This window comes from Balaenoptera physalus (assembly GCF_965194825.1).
Source record: "Balaenoptera physalus genome assembly, chromosome: 16".
Classification (NCBI taxonomy): domain Eukaryota; kingdom Metazoa; phylum Chordata; class Mammalia; order Artiodactyla; family Balaenopteridae; genus Balaenoptera; species Balaenoptera physalus.
Window position 1 is genome coordinate 54,671,705 of NC_138898.1, and position 21,440 is coordinate 54,693,144.

The 21,440-nt window shown below is 45.0% G+C and overlaps 1 protein-coding gene across 2 annotated transcripts in view; it reads right to left on the reverse strand.

Annotated features, from left to right (window-relative positions):
* ADCY9 (adenylate cyclase 9) overlaps positions 1-17,589 on the reverse strand; it is a 121,465-nt gene extending 103,876 nt beyond the window's left edge. Inside the window, exons 1-2 of one of the 2 annotated variants that reach the window (XM_082428680.1) lie at positions 16,853-17,589; positions 14,825-16,560 (exon numbers count right to left, since the gene is read on the reverse strand). In XM_082428680.1, coding sequence (XP_082284806.1) covers positions 14,825-16,517 — 1,693 coding nt within the window. In that variant the 5' untranslated portion in view covers positions 16,518-16,560; positions 16,853-17,589. The remainder of the gene's footprint in view (positions 1-14,824; positions 16,561-16,852) is intronic. The other variant, XM_082428679.1, reaches the window with a different exon arrangement.
* Positions 17,590-21,440: the final 3,851 nt, after the last annotated feature.

Consider the following 21,440-nt stretch of genomic DNA (forward strand, 5'->3'; position numbering starts at 1 on the left):
ATGGATAAACAAAATGTGGTCCATCCATACAATGAAGTATTATTCAGCCATAAAAAGAAATGAAGTTCCAATACATGCTACAACACGGATGAACCTTGAAAATATTATGCTAAGTGAAAGAAGCCAGACACAAAAGGTCCCATATGATCCATTCACACGAAATATCCAGCGTAGGCAAATGCCTGGAGACGGAAAGTAGATTAGTGATTGTCAGATGCTGGGAAGAGGGAGGAATGGGGAGAGACTGCTTAAAGGATATGGGGTTTTCATCTGGGGCCATGAAAATGTGCTGGAATTAGAGGTTGTGCAACACTGTGAATGTACTAAATGCCAATGAATTGGTAACTTTAAAATGGTTAATTTTATGTAATGTGAATTTCATGTCAATTTTTTAAAAAGTGAACAGAACATCAGGAAAGTGTCGGATTACAGCAAGGAGGTGGGTGGCAGAACAGAGCCCTTAAAAAGTTCTCCATGTGGTACGAGAAGCCCAGCATCAGTTTATAAAAGCAATTAGGGCAGCATCACCAGGCCTGTAGTTTAGACTGGGAGCCAGTCAGGTTCAGATCAATCCTAAATCCCTACCCAAGGATTTTTCATGACAGTCTTACAAAGACTATCATTAAGAAATGTCTACCCCTGATCCCAGACGCTGGGCGAGCAGCTCAGGATGCCCCGTGGAGAAGTATGAACTGAGCACCTGACACATGAAAATACATTTTTCTTTATCTGTAAAAGGGGGGGAGCGGGAATTCAAGTGCTGCGTTCACAGTCTTAAATCAGCCATAACATTTATTAACATCTCTTCAGAGAGATGAATGCACCTTCCGCCCACCAGACACAAAATCACGAATAGCAGTGACTACGTCCTCACCCTACTCTATTTTTCTGCACAGCCCCATTGCTGTGAAACACTGTGTCCAGCTTCTCATGTATCTGGTTTTACAGTCTCCCTTACCGCAATCCCCATCCCGATCCCGCTGTGCCTGGAGCTCACGGCAGGGGGAGAAGCACATGCAAAGGGCAGGTGAGCACCAAAGACGAAAGGTGAGTTGTCTGGATAGGAGGGAAGCCTGCATCTGACTTCCTCCTTGACTCTCGGTGGTGGGGGTCTGACACTAGAGCTCCCACTCCCGCTGTGCCCCCCCCCACCCCCGCTTCCTCACAGCTGCTGGGGAGGGGGGGTACCATCCATTGCATGGGTTTCAACACTTATGAAACAGGCTGGGGGGAGGGGCAGGGTGAAAACCAACATCTGCTAAACACCTACCACTCACCAGGCGCTCTTACGTGCCCCATCCCATTTGATCAGAACCAGAACCCCTCAGGTTAGGCGACACACTTTCCTAAAGAGAAAACTGATGCACACATGGCGTTTATTAACATGTTGACTACCTGGCCAGTTAAGACACTGACAACCCATCCTCTTAAGAATTAAATCTACCTTAATTTTTAACCTCAGAGAACAGCCTTACTAAACCAGAAGGCCGGAGCCTCCATAGGCTTGGCAGACACAGGAATGTAACCTGCAGCGTGAGAAGCGAGCACAGATCAGGTAACTTCGGAGTCGCCTGGGCCTGCACTGGGTGCCTGGCACCTGGCCAGGCCCTTCAGGAAGAACAGACCTTCCTAAAACAAACAGCAACCACAGACTAGCACCATACTAAAGGCTGGACAACTAAATTTGGGGGCTGCAAATCCATGCACACCTTCAGCTTAAACCAAAGAGGAAGAAACAAGGCCTCTCCTTCCTTGGCAGTGTATTAGAGGATGCCCAACACACACACTTCCTATACAATCAGCTATTCTTACCAGATCGTTCTTGGGAAAGTCTGCAAAGTACTTTCCCAAAATTCTGGTAAATTTCAACAACAATCAACACTTCCCAAATTTAACATTCACGTTTTAGCATTATAATACAATGAGTTATGGAATGAACTGTTAATGAATTCTAATTAATTCATTATTAGTTATAGAATCTATAATTCCCATTTTCTATCTCCACACATGCAAAAGAAACCTACTTCAGTCTTGTGGAAAACATGCTACATTTACTAAGACACAGATTTGATTCAAATTTCCCTTTCTCCTCCCCCTTAAAAATATACTAAAAATAACTGTCATAACATCTTACTCATCTGAACTCAGTACCTAGCAACTTATTCAGAATATAGCTGACAACCAAAAACTTGCACAAAGACGGAACTCTTCGTCTCCTTAATGAAACTATATCTGCAAGGTTAATGAGCTTGGTTATTTGGGGGTTTTTTTATGGAGTAAAGTGAAAACCAGGAGCAAACCTGTTATAGGAAAGCATACACTGATAGCTACATAAGCTGACAGCAAGACAGCAAGCAGAAAAAGTATTTAAAAACATAAGAACTGGAAAAACAATAATCTTGGTTTATTTAAAATAAAGCAAAAAGTCCTATTTTTATAGTCAAATTGCTATATCAATAAAAGCCAAATAACAAGCAATAAAAATAATTGAGTCAACAAGAAAATTAAATTTTATTTGGCATATTTCATTTTTATGAAGGTAAAAAGTGTTTTATACATTTCAGAAACACAAAACCAAATGTTTAAACTGCTTAACCAGGAAAACGTCTGATTGACTAAAGGGGAAAATCCTGAGCTCTTCAGAAAACTTGACAAATCCAGAAAGACTTATTAATACTATATTTGATATTTATATCTAACAACATATCAAATGAGGCTGGTTTCAAAGTCAACCACATGCTACTCCCAAAGCTGTCTATTCGGGAACTGGCTGGGAGAAAGGAAGGGGATCAGGGAATTTAATATTTAATCAACATGGATCAAGCTTAGAAAAGAGAACAGCTGTTAAAAAAAAACTAAACTGATTATGTGAAACTACAATTCAGTATTAAATCTCATTTAATCATGTCTCTCAGGAAAACTTCTAAACACTAGTGAAAATGAAATAGCCATATTTTAGTCAAGTTATATTATTAAATAATAAAAGATATTTTTATCATTTCAATTTATTTTCAGTTTGACTGTTGATTTCAAAAAAAGAATCACTTTTCCATCAACTGATGAATGGATAAACAAAATGTGATCTATCCATACAATGGAATATTATGCAACCAAATAAAGGGATGAAGTACTGATACAGGCTACAACACAGGTAACCTTGAAAACAATATGCTCAGTGAAAGAAATCAGACACAAAAGGCTGCATGTTGCATGATTTCATGTGTATGAAACATCCAGAATAGGCAAATCCACAGAGACAGAAAGTAGATTAGTGGTTGCCAGGGGCTGGGAGGTTTAGGTGGAAATGGGAAGTGAGTGCTAATGGGTACAGAGGTTCATTTGGGGGTGATAAAAATGTTCTAAGATTGATTACGGTGATGTGCACACATCTGTGAATATACTAAAAATCACTGAATTGCATACTTTAATAAATGGTACAGTATGTGAATTATATGTCAAAAAAGAGCTGTTATTTAAAAAAGAAAAGCTTAAAATCAGCCACTCTAAGAAACTTGTTCATATTCCTTGTTCAGGAAAGTTCCACACACCATAAGCAATGTTGTTGAAAGAAACAGAAACCTTAGTGCAAACTGGAACACCTCCAGGGGAGTATATGGAATTGGAAATTTAATAGCTACTAAATAAAGTAACATCATGACTAGAGCTATGAAAGCAAACATTTGCATTTGAACTTCAAATGGCAAAGGGACAAAGTTGTTATCTTAGAATCATCAGCTCTGAAAGTGTTCATAAATCACAATTTCTTTCAGGAGCCAGAAAGAACACAGAGTTAATTAAGTTATTCCAGCTGAGAAAGTCACTATGAAATGTGTGTTAGAGACCAGAAAAATCCTTTGAAATGTTTTGTTTGCATAGTGTTCCAAAAGTTTTTAACCTCCTGCAATTACTGACACACTGAGTCAGTCGCCTTAGCTGGTAGAAAACATATGACTCCAACGGGCTGTGAATAACAGTTTCTCTAAGGGAAGCTACAGTTTCACAAGTTGGGCCTTTGTTGAGGTGAAATTCTCTCTCAGGTCAGATGACATATGTACCCAGAGTCAACGCTGTCTTTCAGAACAAAGTAGAGTGTTTTTCCTTTTCATTTTGTTTCACCAGCCATGCAAATCACAGAAAATGTTTTATTACTTTCCATGAGCTGCTTTGCTATGCTTCGCTATTTGTAAGAAAGGATAAGAAAACCATTCAATTTCTTTTATAAATCCTTTATAATTAAATCCAAGGGTTTCCTTTTATCATTTGGTGACCTCTAATTTCTAATTAAGAGGCCTAAGCTAGACACTTTCCAGGTGTATTAATTTGGGGGCTACTAAAGTCACACTAAGTACACAGTAAATACATAGGACCCTGGCATACTAACTATACAGTCAGCAGATCCAGGAACTCACCATCAGGAGCAAGTGAGTCTTTTATTAACGGAATGATCGGTAAGAGCATTATTAATTCAGTATTTGCTCTGTCCTGCCAGTGAAAAACTTGCCAACACAAGTGAAATTCATCTTACTGGCAACTAACCTTCCAATCTCTCTCCAAAGTAATGTTCAAACAGAAACTGAAGCACATTTTTTAAACTTAATCACTTCACATTTTCTCCAAGCCATTTCAAAAGTAGTTCTCAAACTTTCAAAATAAAATGGGGTTCCTCTAATGATACCCTGGCTTTATATAACAAATGTGATTTTAAAAATGTGTAAATTATACTTCTATAACTCAATCTTATTTACTTATATTTAAAGGAAGTAAAGAATTCTTTAGAACATTAAGAATTTCACCATGCCCTGCAATTTAGCGGTTAGGTAAATCTGAGTTTCCATATGCTAAATTTATCTAAGTAAGGGTTCACAGTTTAAACAAATGAATGAAGAAGAAACCAGTTTTTCATATGAATAACGCGTACTATGTCCCAGTCACAGAAGCTCAGCTATTCTTAGAGAAGGGTGGGGGATTTAAAGCGCATCTAGTTCAAACTTTACATTTTACAAACAGGAAGAAACTGAGACAGAGAGATTAAATTATTTTCCTGAAAGTGTTTAACTAGTTAGTGGAGAAAACATCTTAAGATGAAAAGCTAATCTACTGAACAAATTTATTTTTTCAAACAATAATTCTATAAAAAAAAGTACTATTCTTTCAGAACATCACCCTTCCCTGGTTTTAGACAGCTCATTCACAAAACAAAAATTAACATTAATGACCACAAGAAGCATTTCTCTATGGGGAAAAGAACTCGTTTATGAAGTTACAGAATGCAGTATAATCCACACTTGAGACGTTAACACTTAATAGGGCAGAACTAAATCAATGCGCAACAGTCTCTTCCACTTAAAATGTCAAAGTCTTAATGGGATACTGTATGTTGATATCCATAAACAAGAATATAAATCACCTGCATGTGGGTTTTCTTCCGCTCTACAAACTACGTGGTAAAAAAACAAGTTAATATTTCCCATACAATTCAAACATAAATATAAATGATCCAAAAGCTGCTTTCAGTAGCACATTTTTCTTTGGGAGGAAAAAAAAAATGAACAGAATTTAATAGCATTACATAAAAATCCTGGAAATCATGCACAAAGATTATGCTGGAGCTTTGCCAAAAAAAGGGTATGCTGGCTTTCCATGTGCATAAATTATAATCAAATAGGAATTGTAAGGAGCTACAGTATTATTAAAGATAAATATACTTCTTGAAATCTCTGTTTTAAAAAGCTTAAAAATGATTGCCTAAACTAAGCCATTCAACCCCATATTTCCTGAACCCTAAATAAACACTTGGGTTTTCAATCCTCTGAGTTCCTGCCCAGCGGCCTTCCCCCGTGCAGGACCCGGGATCCCGGGACTGCCCACTCTCCCACACCCATGGGCCCATTTCACACTCCCGGCACTGTCCCCTCTCCTTCCCTAAGTTCTTTAATGATCCTACCGGTAGCCTCTATTTAATTAACCACTCAACTATTCCTGGAAAACCAGTTGTTGCCTTCCCTCTCCCTTCTGGTTTGTTCCATGTAAATGTCTGGGCTGTGGTTATTCTTCATTCATTCATTCATGTCACAAATATTGAGCATCTGCTATATGCCAGCTATGTTTCTGGCACTAGGAATACAGCAGTAAATAAAATGTGCAAACATTCCTGCTCTCAAGACACATTCCAGTGGGGTGGAGACAGATCAGAAACAAAATAAGTAAGTCAAATGCACATTATACAAGACAGAAAGGAGAGTGGCAGGGCAGTCATTCCAGGAATTACTATTCAGAACAAGGTTCCTGTGAAGGGGATTCCTGAAGCTGGGCCTCCTGGAACCCTTCACAGCTGCCCTGGGGGATGGGGCTCGACGGGCTGGGCGCACACTTCAGTCTGCAAACAAGTGATCTACATTTTGGTCTAGGGTTTCTTTCATTTTATTGTTCTTTATCCTTATTTACCAACATTCACAGGCACCTGTCCCTCAACAGGCATTAGTGGGAAGATACCGGAGACAGATATGCTGCATTGCTCTATAATTGTCAATTGTAAGAATGTAAATTAAAGCTTCTGACGAGCTTGAAAAAGCACAAACCATTTGTTCAGCAGTGCTTTCTTCATATAAACATGCATATACTGTTAATTTTCTTTTCAAAAAAGAAGAGGGTAAACCTTACCTCAGTCTCGCTAAACAAACATACCAGACAAACAGAATTAATGAGATTTTAATTTCTCTACTCCATAAAAATGTTACTCGATGAGTACAAACACTGCCAGTTTGTATGAAAAGGATTCAGGGGCCAACTGGAAAGGGTTCTCAGGGCCCAAGATAGCACAGTCTGAGCATCAAAAAAAAGAAAAAATGATATCTGTAATGGAGTGAAATACACCAAAGAAGCTAAAATCCAAGAGTTTACATTGATTCTTGAAAAAAAGCCACTAGTCACCTTCACAAGATGTTAAGAAACCAACTCAGCCTGAAAACTGGTGGATAACGGGAAAGAATCAAGCAAATAGAACACAAACTTCTCAACATACACAGTCCCCAAGATCCTAAGATTTCACAATGGCTGAGATAACAACGTGCCTAAAAACACTGAACAGGAAAGAGCTGAGCGAAGAAAGGTATAGTTTTTTTTCTGTTGTTGCTGCTGCTAAGAAAACTGTCCCCACTTTCAGTAACGCTAGTTAGTGAATCTAATCTCTACGGAGAGTTACTATGTGCCAAGTACTTTTCTAAGTACTTAATATTATTTCCTCTTTTAATCCTTAAAACAATTCTATGAAGCGGGGACCAATGTTTTCTCATACAGTCCTTTGGGATTAAATACTGGCTCCACCACTTAGTAGCTTCTTCTAGCTGTGTGACCACTGCAAGTTACTTAACCTCTCTGTGCTTCAGTTCCCTCACCTATAAAATGGAGATGATAAGTCTCTCTATCTCCAGCCCTTTTTGTATACAGCATATTTGTTTAGGTGATTATTTGATTAACGTCTACTTTCCCTTCTAGGCTGTAGGGTCTAAGAGGGCACGGAGCTCTACCTCCAGAACCTAGTCCAGGCCTCACAAATAGTAGAAACTCACTTGGATACTTAATAAATAAATGAGTTTACAGCAGAATACAGTAGAGCTGAATAACTAACTACTCTGGTGTAAACCTCGTCCAATATCTCTAGAGTCCCAAAGCTAAAGATTTTCCCATAATTTCTCAACTATCAAGGGTCACATCATCTTAAGTACCTCTAAGCTCTGGGGACCAGAAGCAGCCCAAGAACAATACTGCCTAAACTCCCTAGAGTTTTTCAGTAAAGAAGCTGCCAAACCTGGCAGCTACAGTTTAACTAGGGCAAGTTATTGGTGTTCTGTATTTTGGACACTTGCCCTTTTTCATTCGAGAAACTGACACAATCACAGTCCCTGGCGTGTTCTGGGTTTCAGTACCCAGTTATGCAAGATGTGCACCAAACAGAGTGCCGGAAAAAAGAACACCCTTGAGTGCAGTACAAAACGTGACTCCCCAGGCAGAAAAGTTGGTTATTATTTATTTAACTCCGGTTGCAATCAAGTCACTATGCTAATAAGTGCTTTACTTGAATAATCATCTCGTTTGAGTCTCCCAATAGGCCCCTGACAGAGGCGCTATCATTCCTAGCTTGCCCAAGGTTCCACAGTTCAGAAATGAGAAATGAATCCAAATGTATGGGAAACCAAAACCCACGCACAGGACCGCTATACTATTCTGCCAAAGGGGGAGCCCTGCAAAAATAAATCAAAAAACAAAGTTGACAGTCTTCATCCTGACCCCTCAACACCAGCAGCAGAGATCTGGCAGAATCACTAAGGATTTTTTTGAGAAAAAGGAAATGTATGAACTGAAGTCACTTGCTACTTCCACAATAAATGTCACACGTCTATCCTAATTCCAGTGTGAACTGTTCCATCTACATGAGAATGTGTTTGGGGAGTAGGTACAAAACCCTCACTCTTCCTATCTTACCATTTAGGGAAGCAGTTCTCAAAGTGCGGTGTGCAGACCCCCATGGGTCCCTAAGACTTCTACAGGGCATCTGTGAGATCAAAACTATTTTCATAATAACACTAAGACATTATTTGCCTTTCTCAGTGTTGACACTGGCCTTGATGGTACAAAAGCAAAGGTGGTTAAGACTGCTGATGCCTGACTAAACTGGGTGGTGGCACTAAACTGTGCTAGTCATCAGTGAGCTCTGTCCCACCACACACTTGCAGAAGGAAAAAACGGTCATTTGCACTTAAGAATGTCCTCTGATGAAGCAGTAAAATCGAATAATTGTGTTAAATCTTGAGTGCGTGTCTCTTTAATGTTCTGTGGGATGACATGGGAACAGCACCGCCCAGAGCACTGACGTGATGGGTTGTCACCAAAAGCATCTGCACACCTGTTTGGGCTGCAAGCTGAACTAGCTGCTTTTTTGATGGAACACCGTTTATACTTGACCCACAGACAGACTATGGTCACTCAGACTTGAGTATCTGGCAGACTGTTCCTGAAAAATGAATGAAATGAGTCTGTTGCTTCAAGGAAAACAACTGAGAGTATTTGTTGCCAAGGATGAAACTCAAACTTTCAAGTAAAAACCAGAATTTTGGAAAGCTTTTATCTGCCACTGTGAAGCTGACATCGTCCCTATATTTAAAGACTTCGCTTATGTCAACATTTGGAAGATCTGCATAACTCAAGAAACCATAATTTTGCAAATGACCAATGCATGACGTTAGAAAATCACACCTGGGGAAAGGTTCGTTTAAAAATCCAACGGGGTTTTGATAGCAGACGAAAAAACTGATTAATAGGATTTCAGATTCCATATTGCAACTAACCCTTAAGAAACTACCACTTCTTGGATGTTGGTACAGTATCAAAGAAAAACATCCACAACTGTCTAAAACAGCTATCAAAATGCTCCTCCACTTTCCAATTATATATCTCTGAGAGCCAGATTTTCCACACATTCTTCAACATAATGCAACAGACTGAAGGCCAAAGCAGTTAAGAAAATCCAGCTGACAGGCTTAAAAATGGCTAACATGGTAAATACTTATTATGTGTGTATGTGGAATGACTATACTCTCACAATATCGAAATCCAAACAGAAATACCAATTAAGTCACCAATCAACAGAGAGACGAAAATTTAAGCACATGTGCACACACGACAGAAAATTCACTGTGTTCTTCTTTTCAAGATTATTATTCCACAGCAAAGTACATAGGCGACACTGACCAGTAGGTAGAAACACAATTATTATTTGAAGGCTGGCTAGTAGATGAGAACCCCGAAATTTCTTTACTTATTCTATTTGCTTCTTTTTAATTTTTCCTTCTTAGTTAGTCTACCTGAAAAGATTACCCTCCTCCCTTCATTCCACCTGAAATTCAGCAAACCATACCCTTAACTTTCTTTGCCAAAGGCTAATTCTACTCAAAAGCTGGTCCTCAGAATTAACAGCTGGGGTGGGGGGGTGGGTACCTCCCTGGTGGCGCAGTGGTTAAGAATCCACCTGCCAATGCAGGCGACACGGGTCCGAGCCCAGGTCCGGGAAGATCCCACATGCTGTGGACCACGGCACACTAAGCCCATGCACCACACTACTGAGCCTGCGCTCTAGAGCCCCTGAGCCACAACTACTGAAGCCCGCGCACCTGGAGCCCGTGCTCCACAACAAGAGAAGCCCCCGCTTCGAGAAGCGAGAAGAGAGCGCGCACCGCAACGAAGAGTAGCCCCCGCTCACCGCAACTAAGAGAAAGCCCGCGCACAGCCATCCATCCCTAAATAAATAAATAAATAAATACTTTAAAAAAAAGAATTAACAGCTGTGTGCTCCTCTGGAAGCCACATAATTTGGTCTGAAGGAGCCTGAATAAACGGTCATCTGGGGCTGCCTGAGCACGGACTCCACAGCTGTTTGTCGTCTCCGATCCCAGATGTCAAGCCAAATTTTCTGCTTCATCTTATCTCTGCCCCTTGCTACTCGAGAGGCTGTTTCGACGTGCACAAGAGAGACCGCGCAAGGACGCAGGTGAGCAGGGAGTTTCTCTTCAACATGACTTAAGAGCGGACACCAAGCGGTCAGCTGTGAGCGAGCACTACCGTGGCAAGGGTTACAAACTATCCAAGCTACCGGTTGAAGCCAGGGGTGCATTTGAGCAAGCAAACTGCACCCCAAACTAGTGTGTAGCCAGGGCTCCTAGCTGTAGCTGGCAGGAAACCAGGGAGCCCAGACATCCAGTTTGGGACAGCTGCTGGCAAAAGCTGAAGCGCCAAGTGCGTCTGTCCACTGTCAGTTTGAGGAGTGGCCCCAGACAGGGGCTAGACAGTGACTCTTCCAAGTGCCACCCATCAGCACATGGTGAAGGGCTCGGTCACTGAGGTGGCCAGTTGGTAACCATCTCTACCAATGCACATCAACAGACCTTTCGCCGAGCTAAAAGCTTGGTTTGGGGGGAAAGTCTTGTTTTGTTTCTGCACCTAACAATGCAATAGCCCCGGCATTCCCTTCTACAAATGCATGAGTGTTGGTGTCGATTTGGAATGACTGTGCACCTTCGTTTTATCTTCCTAGTATTTAAGAGAAAAGATGACTATTTTCTGACAGTTTCACTTTCTTTGTGACTCTCTACCTATGAAAGGAAAAACTAACAGTTCTAGACAACACTCCTCACCTTTTTGCTTGTGGCCCAAGACAGAACGGAACAGCCAGTACCCTCATGGGCCCGGTGGTATGTCCCAAATAGTGTGAAAGGACCCTTCTCATCACTCAAATCAGACTATTTCTTCCTAATCTTTAATAATAATTGCCCCTCACTTTCCGGATCATTTCCAAAATCCTAGTCCTGTGCTGAAAATTCTTTCAGCCTTCTCTCTAAGTGACTGGGCACCCTCTCTAAAATTTCACACACAAACTTTATCTTTTACTTGTTTATTGTCTGATCATCCTATTAGAACAGAATCACCACGAGGGCAGAAATTTTGGTGTTTTGTTCACTGCTGTATCCCCAGCACCTAGAAATGTGCCCAAAACAAAATAAATTATCTGTTGAATCAATGAATGGACAAGCCAGGGGCTCCTGGCCTATTTCATATTCTACAACTTGATCCTGCATTTTCCATTCACACCACAGAAACTTCAAAGGCCTCTCACCCATGCCTGATGTCAAACTGTCCCCACGTCAATTCCAGAAACTTGAAAAGCCATTTCCGGTTCAAAGAATCAAGCCCCTCGCCTGCCCCTGTCATCTGTTTAAATACGGCTATAAGTCCAATCCAGCTGATCTTACTACTGCTCACATCTATCCCCTCATCTCCACCACCACTGTTGTTACCTTGGTCCAGGTCACTATTGCCTCTGCCTGGGATTTACTGAAACAGCTCACTAATCACCAACCCACATTCCCTAGAACTGAAAGAGTAAACTTTCTCAAATTGCAAATCAGATCACCTAAGCTTCCTGCTCAAAGCCCATCAGTGGCTCCCCATTACCTACAGGATGGAATTCAAACTACTTCCCGGGTAATCGCAGTCTTCCTTGTCCTGATGAACTACTTAAACTGCCCAGTCCACCAAGAAACGTAACCGCAAGCCTTTGCCCACGCTTCCTCCACTGCACCGAATGTCCTTCTTTTATCCACCTGGAAAGCCACTGCTCGACCTCAAGACCCACCAGGTGCATGCACCTCTCTACTGCATTCCCATCTCTGGACTCGACGATGTTTATACCCTCGAGCTCCCCCAGGTCACAAACCATCACGACTCCACCTGTGCGTCTACGGGGCCAGGCGCCATGAGAGCACAACAGAGATGCTCTCGGGGTGAATGAATATGCAGAAATGATGAAAGTCCACTTCCCACAAAGCCTGTTCAGACAAATTACAGAGCGGCAGCTTCCTTTCACACTGCCAGGCTAGTGCTGGAATCCCCACTTTATTCAATGGATATTCATTTCTACAGAATCCTCTACTGGTTATTTTTAACCCCAACATCAGAAAAGCTGATGCCAACACTGCGTAGAGAAAAATATCTGCCACAAACCCAAAGATGGGCTAAAAGGAATCTTATGTATATAACCTTAGTCCTCTGTATGAAAAGGGTCTTCTACAAACTATGCTATCATCTCAACTGAGCAGATTTGTACAATGTCAGGAAAATTGAACTGTGCAGTTTCAAAAAAGGTCAGGAAGTTGTGTAGACATCCTCTATTACCGGGGTCCCGTCCAGAGGTTTTCAAAATATGCTGAATAAAGCAAAAATCATGGTCTCAGGGAAACTGTTAAAGGAGAGAATATCATACAAAAAAATCACTGGTTAAGCTAAGCCTTCTATCCTTCCCCATCTCCCATCCAGTGCTAAAACTTTTCCTTATAAATATACAGGGTACACAAATTTAAAGAAAAAGTTAATTTACGAAATTTACACTATGTGAGTTTTTCTTAAAAATCAACAAACTCATTCTGGCTTTTCTTTTTTTTTTGGTCAGTGTCTTTGAGACCTTTGATCTGGAAGTTGAAAATAAAATTACACATAAATTAACAAAAATGGGTATTGCCAAAGAATCAAAGACCTGGCAATTTCCAGACATACTTAATGATTACATCTGTTTTTATTTTTGAAATTCAAGTAATACACTGTTCAAAGCACCACTTGCAAAACTGCTATCATTGTCATACTTAATCTAATGTAGTACAGCGCTGCTCCATTCTTTGAAATCTGTCCCACAACCCCTGAGGACAGAGCCTGAGACACTCAGATCCCAAAGGTGCCAAAATGTCAAGCAGGGATTACATCCGCACCCCACTCCACTGGCACCTCCAGACTCCAGAGCAAGAGACACCCTCCTGCAGAGGAAGACACTTGTCACGGCAGAATCTCTTAAGCGAACTACAAAGTGTAGCTTCTGACCTCATCAATGTAGCCTTGCAAGCTCTCAAGGAAGAGAGAATTATGAGGTGAAAATATATTTCTACTCTACCCACAAATTCTTCAACTGCTGGCAAAATTAACAGAATAAAGAAAAATTAGAATAAGAATAAAGCACCCTCGCCAGATAACAGATAAGTAAGTGACATGGAACTCCGATCACAAGCAGAGAAAGAAAATATCAACTGAGCACACGGGACTGTGTCAAGGCTGACAATCTACCCAGGCCCTCAAACTCAACCACTTACCAGCGCTGATTTACACTATTACTTCTCCTGTCTCTGATTTAAGCTGTTACTTCTCCTTCTGAGGATTCCATTCCCTGGGGCCTTTCACTGTGTAATTATGCAACGTGGGGGCACCACAAAACACAATACAGCTTTACAAATGTTGGCTTTTTAAAAATTAATGTTATTTTCTCTACATACTTCCAAAATAGATGTTCCCCTCAATCCAGAAGACTTTAGTAAAATATAAGGACAATTTTTAAAAAGGAGGGGAGAGGATGTTAGTTACTTAGAATTCTTACTTTTGATCCCACTTACTTATACATCATTTCCCAGACCTCAAAGATTTTTGCCCTAAGTGAAAATAAGAAAAATAAAATAAAAGAAGCAGCTCAGTGAAAACATAAAGAATAGCAGTAAGGAGCTTAAGACAGGGACACATCTGAGGGGTTGGGGGAGGGGGTCTAAACTTTCAAATCATCTGGTGGTTTGAGAAGTTCAATATTCTAAAATGCTGCAGTCTATAAGGTAAGACAAATACCATGACAAGAAAGCATTGTTAAATAAATGAAAGCTAAAAATGCAAACATTTTTTAAAAAGAGATCTAGGCAAAAGGCAGTGTGCACTTAGGGGTACATAATTTCATCTAATTCTCAAGGGTCTTGCAGGGCTGAGCCGACTTCCTTATCCCAGCAAAGTGAGGCCCAGAGAGGAGAAAAGTTTTATTCTTCACATTTTTTGGAAAAAGGCATAGAAAAACGTTTTAATGGGGCTTCAGGGCGACCAAATGGATCACAAAGGCAATTTTTTATGGTGCTTCAAAGTTTTGACCACTGAAGGGCTCCAATCCCCTCACACTCATCAGACCTGCCCCAGAATCTCAGAAACATTAACAGCCGACTGGCAGGATACATATTGTCAAAGTTCTCCTTCCTTCAAAAAATGGTGTCATCTATGTCAGCACTGTCAGGGTGTGAACAGATCTGTGATACCTCACTCACTGGGGGAAAAGTCCCACTGGTCCTGAGATGCCCCCATGACAAGGTGTCCGAGAACAACTGATCTGCCTCCAGATGCTGACAGTGGAAAGAGACTGTTTTGTTTTTCCAACACAAATGGGATTGGGCAGGGAGATGACGAGGCAAAGAAATGCACATACCTTTCAACTGGTCAGCAACAACGTTCTGGCCGAGGCGTTCAGTAACCTTCCCATCTTCCATTTCGTACCGGTCATCTAGGTATTTTGCGGTGGCCTCGGAAATGTGAACCTTGCCAGCCACTCCCAGCTGCTCCATGAGATTGGCCAAGTTCACGTCATTGGACCACACGTCGAATTTAAACCTCCTCATGCCCAAGATGCCGCACAAGACAGTCCCTGTGTGAACCCCGACGCGCATGTTCACCATCTCTTTCTTCTCTTGGCAGAACTGCTCGATAGCCCTTATCATGCCCAAGCCCATTTCGATGCAGCAGTAGGCATGGTCGGCCCGAGGCTCGGGACATCCGGCCACACAATAGTAGCAGTCTCCCAGGGTGCTGATTTTCTCACACTTGGTCTCCTCGCACAACCGGTCGAAGCGGCCGAACAGATCGTTGAGGAGCCCCACCAGGGCATGGGCAGACTTATTGGCACTCATCTTGGTGAAGCCCACGATATCTGCGAATAAAATACTGACTTCTTCGATCTGCTGCATTTTAAACGGGCGGAAGGCAATAGGGGCTTTCTGTATGGAAGACTTTTTCTTCCTGTTCTTGGGGCTGGAGGTGGCGTGCCTTTTGACAGAATTCTCGCTCTCCTCGTCCCCCTGCTTCATCAAGTCATCAGCTATGATTCTTGGCATCACAGAATGAATCATCCTCTCTTTCAGGGCTTTTTCCACTTCCAGATCCTTTCCATGCATAATTGACTGGCCCACCTTAAGGAAGGTGCTCCTGGATCTCACCTGGGACATGATGAACAGGTGGATCCCAATGGCATGAATGCAGACGTGGAGCAGGGCTCGGCTCAGCAGCTCCCAGTGCAGGCCCTCTGCTCCAGGTGAGGGGAAGCAGGCTTTGTCTTGGAAATGATAGCCAAAGGTCTCAAAAAGAACAGAATAGGCCACTCCCAAAATCAAGCTCAAGTACAAAGGTAAGTGCATGACGGTGTAGAGCAAAAAGAGCACTTCAATGCACATGGAAAAGTTCCCCACTTGAGATAAGCAAGTGTCTGTGGGCCTGGCTGCCCGAGTATGATTGAAGCTGTCAACTCGTCCTGAGAGGGGTGTCAAAACCTGAAACTGGGCAGCCAGGGTCAGGGCGAACACCAGGAGGGTGAGAACCAGCGAGGTCCACACGTAATGCCGGGAGTACAGCTTGGTGAAGGTAAACAGAAAAAAGCCCACACACACCACGAGGAAGCACAGAGCAGGGGCTACCATGACAGTCAGTTTGGATCTCATGTGGACCCCAAAATAGATGCTCCAGAGAAGGCAGGCGAAGCCAATGTAGAAGAGCGCATACCGGAAGCGGCGCTGGGTCTGCGGGAAGCAGCGCTCCATGCAAGCCTCCTCCAGGTTCATGGAGTCGAATTTGGGGTCCCACCACCGGCTGGAGGCCCTCTCGAACAGCTGAGGCAGCTTCTTTTTCCTGCGCAGGCGGCCTCCGGCGCCCATTCTCCGGGGGACACCCCCTGAGTCCCCGGAGCTGCTACAGCTGGAGGAGATGCTGTACTTGCAGTGTTTTGGGTGGCTGTTGGAGGACAGCTGCTTGGGGTTGATTTTGACCCTCACGCTGTTGCTGTCTCCGCTGGAGTCACAACTCACCTCGGTGCTGTGGTGCTGCAGCAGCTGCTGGTGGGGCGGGGAAGCCATGTTGCCGAGCGCTCGGAAGCCTCCCGGCCGGGGTCACCGGGACCTGTCAGCGAGACAACCAGAGTTACACTGGGATCTGTTCCTGCAGGTACGCACACCTGAAGGCCACGAGCTCTACCGGTTTCCTAAGTGGGGGCCCCGGCCGTCTGCTGGGAAAGGCACCGTCTGCTCACAACAACCGGGTAATGTCTGAGCGCCACTCCACAGTCCCCCCTCGAGGCCAACCACAGCCACCGGGGCCGGACCTAGAACACCCGGGGGTCCGAGCGGGGGCTGCCCCCGCGCCCGTCCAGCGCCGCCCGAGCCCGCGGTGCTTTTCCTACGCGCGAACTCGCCTGCTCCGCCGCCGGCTCCGGAGGGAAAGTCCAGCCGAGCCCTCTCACGCCGCGGGCCGCTCTGGCAAACACAGCTCTCCCGGCGGCGGCCGCGGGCCCCTCATGCTGCGCACAGAGCGGCGCCTCGGCCGCTTCAAGGCCGACGGCCGGACCCCCGCCCCGCGCCCGGCGCCCTCGCGCTCGGCTGCTCTGCGGGCGGCGGGCGGGCTGCGAGGCCCGGCGCAAGTTTGCGGATCCCGCGGCGCTGCGGCCGCCCCCGTTGGCGCGGCTCGTCTAGCGGGGCCTGACCCGGCCGCGCCGCCCCTCCCGGCCTCCGGGGCCAACCCCGCGCCCCGGAGCCGCGGGGCGCCGAGCGCAGGGCGCGGCGGGCGCGGGCCCCTCAGCCGGCGGCCCGTGCGCGGCGCTGCCGCAGAGCCCGCTCCCGGGACGCCCGCCCGCCCACGCCTGGGGCGGCCTCCCGAGCTAGAGATGCCGCCGCGGCCGCAGCCGCAGCCGAGCCCCGCGATGCTACTGCCTCATGTCGGAAGAGCCGCCGCCGCCGCCACCATCTCCAGCCCCCTCCCTCTCACCCTCCCGCTGTCACTGACAGACTCGCGCCCGCGCCGCCCCTCGCCCCACCACAGCGCGCACGCGCGGCCCGCGCACGTCGCCGCCAGGCCCGGGTACGCGCACAGTGCGCGCGCCAGGACAGCAGGGCTGCGGGACGGGGGCGGGCCGCGCGCTGAGGCACCGCCCTCCGCCCGAGGCCGCGCTGCGTCCAGGCCGCGGGCTGCAAGCACTAGCGGGGGCGGGGGCGGGGTTGTTGCGGGACTGCGGGGCTGGGGAGCTGTGGGCACGTTGAGAGACCACCGTTCCCCGCGGCTCGACACCCCTCAGACCCGCTCCGGGGAACCTAAGGGCATCTGCTAGTTAAGGAGCAACTGGGGTGTGACGTTTGGGACATGAAAATGTTTGCCCTCCTGCTCGGCACACCTTGTTTATAAATGGAAGTTTGCAACTATTGCATGTGCCTAAAGGGAGGGTCCCCTTTCTTCATAAGCAATGAGCAAGTGTCACCCGGGGCCCTAGGCCCTCCCTGAGCGCGTTTGGGGCGACCACCGCAGTGCAATCCAAGCCCCAGCCTCTGCTGGCCCAGCCTGGCGGGCCTCCAGGGCGCCGTGGTTGGCCCTAGAAAGCTGGTGACACTGAGAAGCAACTCCTCCAGCCCCAGGGAGAGTTTCCCTTCCCATCCTTGGGTCGTCTCCCCCTCCTCCTGAATAACTGTTTTTCCCTTTCCACAAATGAAGTTTTCAAAGGAGTCTGCTACTCCCGCGGCAGTGTGACAGTGGCCTCTCGAGCATTGTCTGCAACGTGAAGTACAGTCCTCTGCTCCCCAGGGCACCAGTCCTGACCCTTCTCCTCCGCACACTTCACAGTACCTCCTGCCAGTCATGGGGATCTGCGCCCTCCTTGCCTCGCCAGGTTTCACTGTTGAATTAGAAAATAAAGTATCAATAAAATGTGGCTTGTCTATATCATGGAATACTATTCAGCCATAAAAAGGAGTGGCATGCTGATTCATGTTGCAACCCAGGTGAACCTTGAAAACATGATGCTAAGTGAAAAAAGCCAGTCAGGAAAGACTGCATATTGTATGATTCCATATATATGAAATGTCCAGAATAGGCAAAGACATAGAGACAGAAAGCAAATTAGTGATTGCCAGGGAGTGGGGGTGATGGGAATGAGGAGGGAGTGCTAGTGGGTGAGGGGCTTCTTTGGCGGGTGATGGAAATGTTCCCCAACTAGATGGTGGTGGTAACACAACACTGTGAAAGTACTGAATGCCACTGAACTATACACTTTAAAATGGTTCAAATGGTAAATTTTATGTTGTGTATTTTACCATAATAAAGAAAAAAGAAAACCAAAAAGTAACACAGTGTCTTTGCCATGGTTTTTCTGCAAAAAGTGCATAACCTCCATCTAATCATGAGAAAACATCAGATGAACCCAAATTGAGAAGTGTTTTTCCAAGTTATTTACCAGTACCCATCCAAAGTGTCAAGGTCATGAAAGACAAAAAAAAGACTGAGAAACTGTCACGAGTCACAGAAAACTAAAGGATACAACAACTCTGGATCCTGATTTGGAACCTGGAACAGAAAAGGCCTTCTTGGGAAACGAATAGTTTCTGGAGTTTAGTTAATGGCGTTGAGTTGTGAGGTGTTAATTTCCTGGTTTGGATCATTGTACTATTGATATGATTAGGCACGATGTTAACATTAGAGGAAGCTTGGGTGTACGGTATAGGGGAACACTCTAGTACTTTTTGCAACTTTAAAACTGTTTCAAAATAAACGTCATAAAAAGTTAAAAATAAACCTTTATTGAGCTTCAACTATGTGCCAGGCTCTCTCACATATTCCATTTTTGCAGGTGAAGAAATTGAGGTTCAGAAGAGCAGAGTGCACGGCACAAGCCAGTCAGTGAGATAAGAATAGGAAACTTACATTGAGCGAATGTGCCAGAAACCACTGGACGCTTTCACTTGTGACCTTTTTGGTCCTTACCACAACCCTCTGAGGTAGATATCATTGTCCCTATTTTAGAGATGTGAAACTGGGGTTGGAGAGTGACATGTCCAAAGTCAGACAATGGGCTAGGGACAGAGTTCACATTCAAAACCTGATCAGACTCCCGCGGCCACGAAGCTCTGAGCGGCCCAGGCACCACCCTCTGTGAGCTTCCAGGTGGCCCTGCCTCCTCTGTCGACCAACCCAGCTGGACAGGCAGCCCTTGGAGACAGTGCTAACTGTGCACCTACCCCCCATTTAATGCTACCCCGAGCTCCCCATTCCTCATCTCCTTCAATAATCTGAAAGATTGCCTATCTGTGCTTTTCCTCCCCTCTGCAAATCATTTCAGTCCACCCACCGTTTCTGGTGACTTTGACATTATAAATCAATTAGTCATGTCAGATTTTTAGACACAGGGAATGATCATACCCACCTCCCTCCTTCTCTTTTGTATGTCTTCTGGAAGCAGTTAGGCAGCATTCCCTGCTGTTGAACGTCCTCAATCTCCAGGTTAGGGCGTGAGTCATTCCATAAACCCTTGGGATTGAGGATGATGTACCTGGCAATGTGCGTTAGGTCCTGGGTGTACAATGATACACCATCTCTGCCTTTAAGGGGCTTGTAGTAGCTGGGAAAGATGCCAAGAGAAGGGGATGGGTTAAAAAATTGGAATCAAGATCCAAGTGAGGCCTATGTGTTGTAATTGGTTGAGGTAGCTCTTATGTCTCCTTTTTTTTTGGTTTATTTTTTATTGAGGTAACGAGATCTTGATTCAAACCAATCAACTGTATAAGATTTTATGAGGGCTTCCCTGGTGGTGCAGTGGTTAAGAATCCACCTGCCAATGCAGGGGACACGGGTTCGAGCCCTGTCCAGGAAGATCCCACATGCTGTGGAGCAGCTAAGCCCATGCGCCACAACTACTGAGCCTGCACTCTAGAGCCCATGCTTTGCAACAGGAGAAGCCACTGCAATGAGAAGTCTGCGCACTGCAACGAGGAGTAGCCCCTGCTCGCCGCAACTAGAGAAAAGACCGCGCGCAGCAACGAAGACCCCACGCAGCCAAAAATAAATTAAGTAATTAATTAATTTTAGAAAAGATTTTGAGAGAACCAGGGAAATCTGAACACTGTATTTGATGATTACTAATAAAATTTTGTTATGATGGTAAAAAGAAGACGAAGAAGGGGGAGGAGGGGGAGGGGGAGGGAGAGGGGGAGAAGAAAGAAAGGAAAAGACAATGAAATTAATTAAGCTTGGTGACAGATTGCACGTGAGGGAGAGTTCTACAAAGGAGGTAACTACATTCTCATTCTCCCCCAGACCTGGTGGGGAGTTGCTGGAGGGTCCTGGGTCCCTTCTTCTCCACACCCAGCATAAAGGTGCCTGATACCCTGCACATACAGGGAAGATGCTTTCTCCAACCATCCAACCCGGGTTGCCACTAGATCTGCCAAGGTTTTCTCTTCATCTGTGATATGTGTAGAACTTCCACCCGGACACAGTGTGAATCAGAATGCGTCCATACAAACTACAAAAGCTTTCGGAAAGCCTTGCTGGCCCCATCCTGTCATCCTCGCCCACCCTCACACGCATGATCACCTGATCAGTGAGGACCTCTGCTCTGAGCTATTAGAAGTCACTGGGGTGACAACCGTGACTGGGTCTGTATGGATGGAGCACCACATTATTTTTGGTTGTCAGGTGGGCAATTCTCTTGGAGAACCACCCGCTGGTAGAAGGGATTCCCCTCTCTTACCTGCTCATGTGTCCCAGGCTTTGATTACAAGCTTTGAGTCCTTTCTTCTTTCAGCTGATGAGGGTGAGTTTGTAAGAATCTACCCACATTTTTTTTCACCATTGACTTCCTCCATCCTGTTGGCTGGTGACAAGTCTTGGGCAGCTGTCTTCACGCTGGCAGAGAATCAGATGTCTGGGCAAAACAAAAGAAGATCGATTAGAGAAGATAACCAAAATCCCTTGCAGACTCCTCTATAATCCAGGAGTCTTCAATCTAGTCGTGTATATAG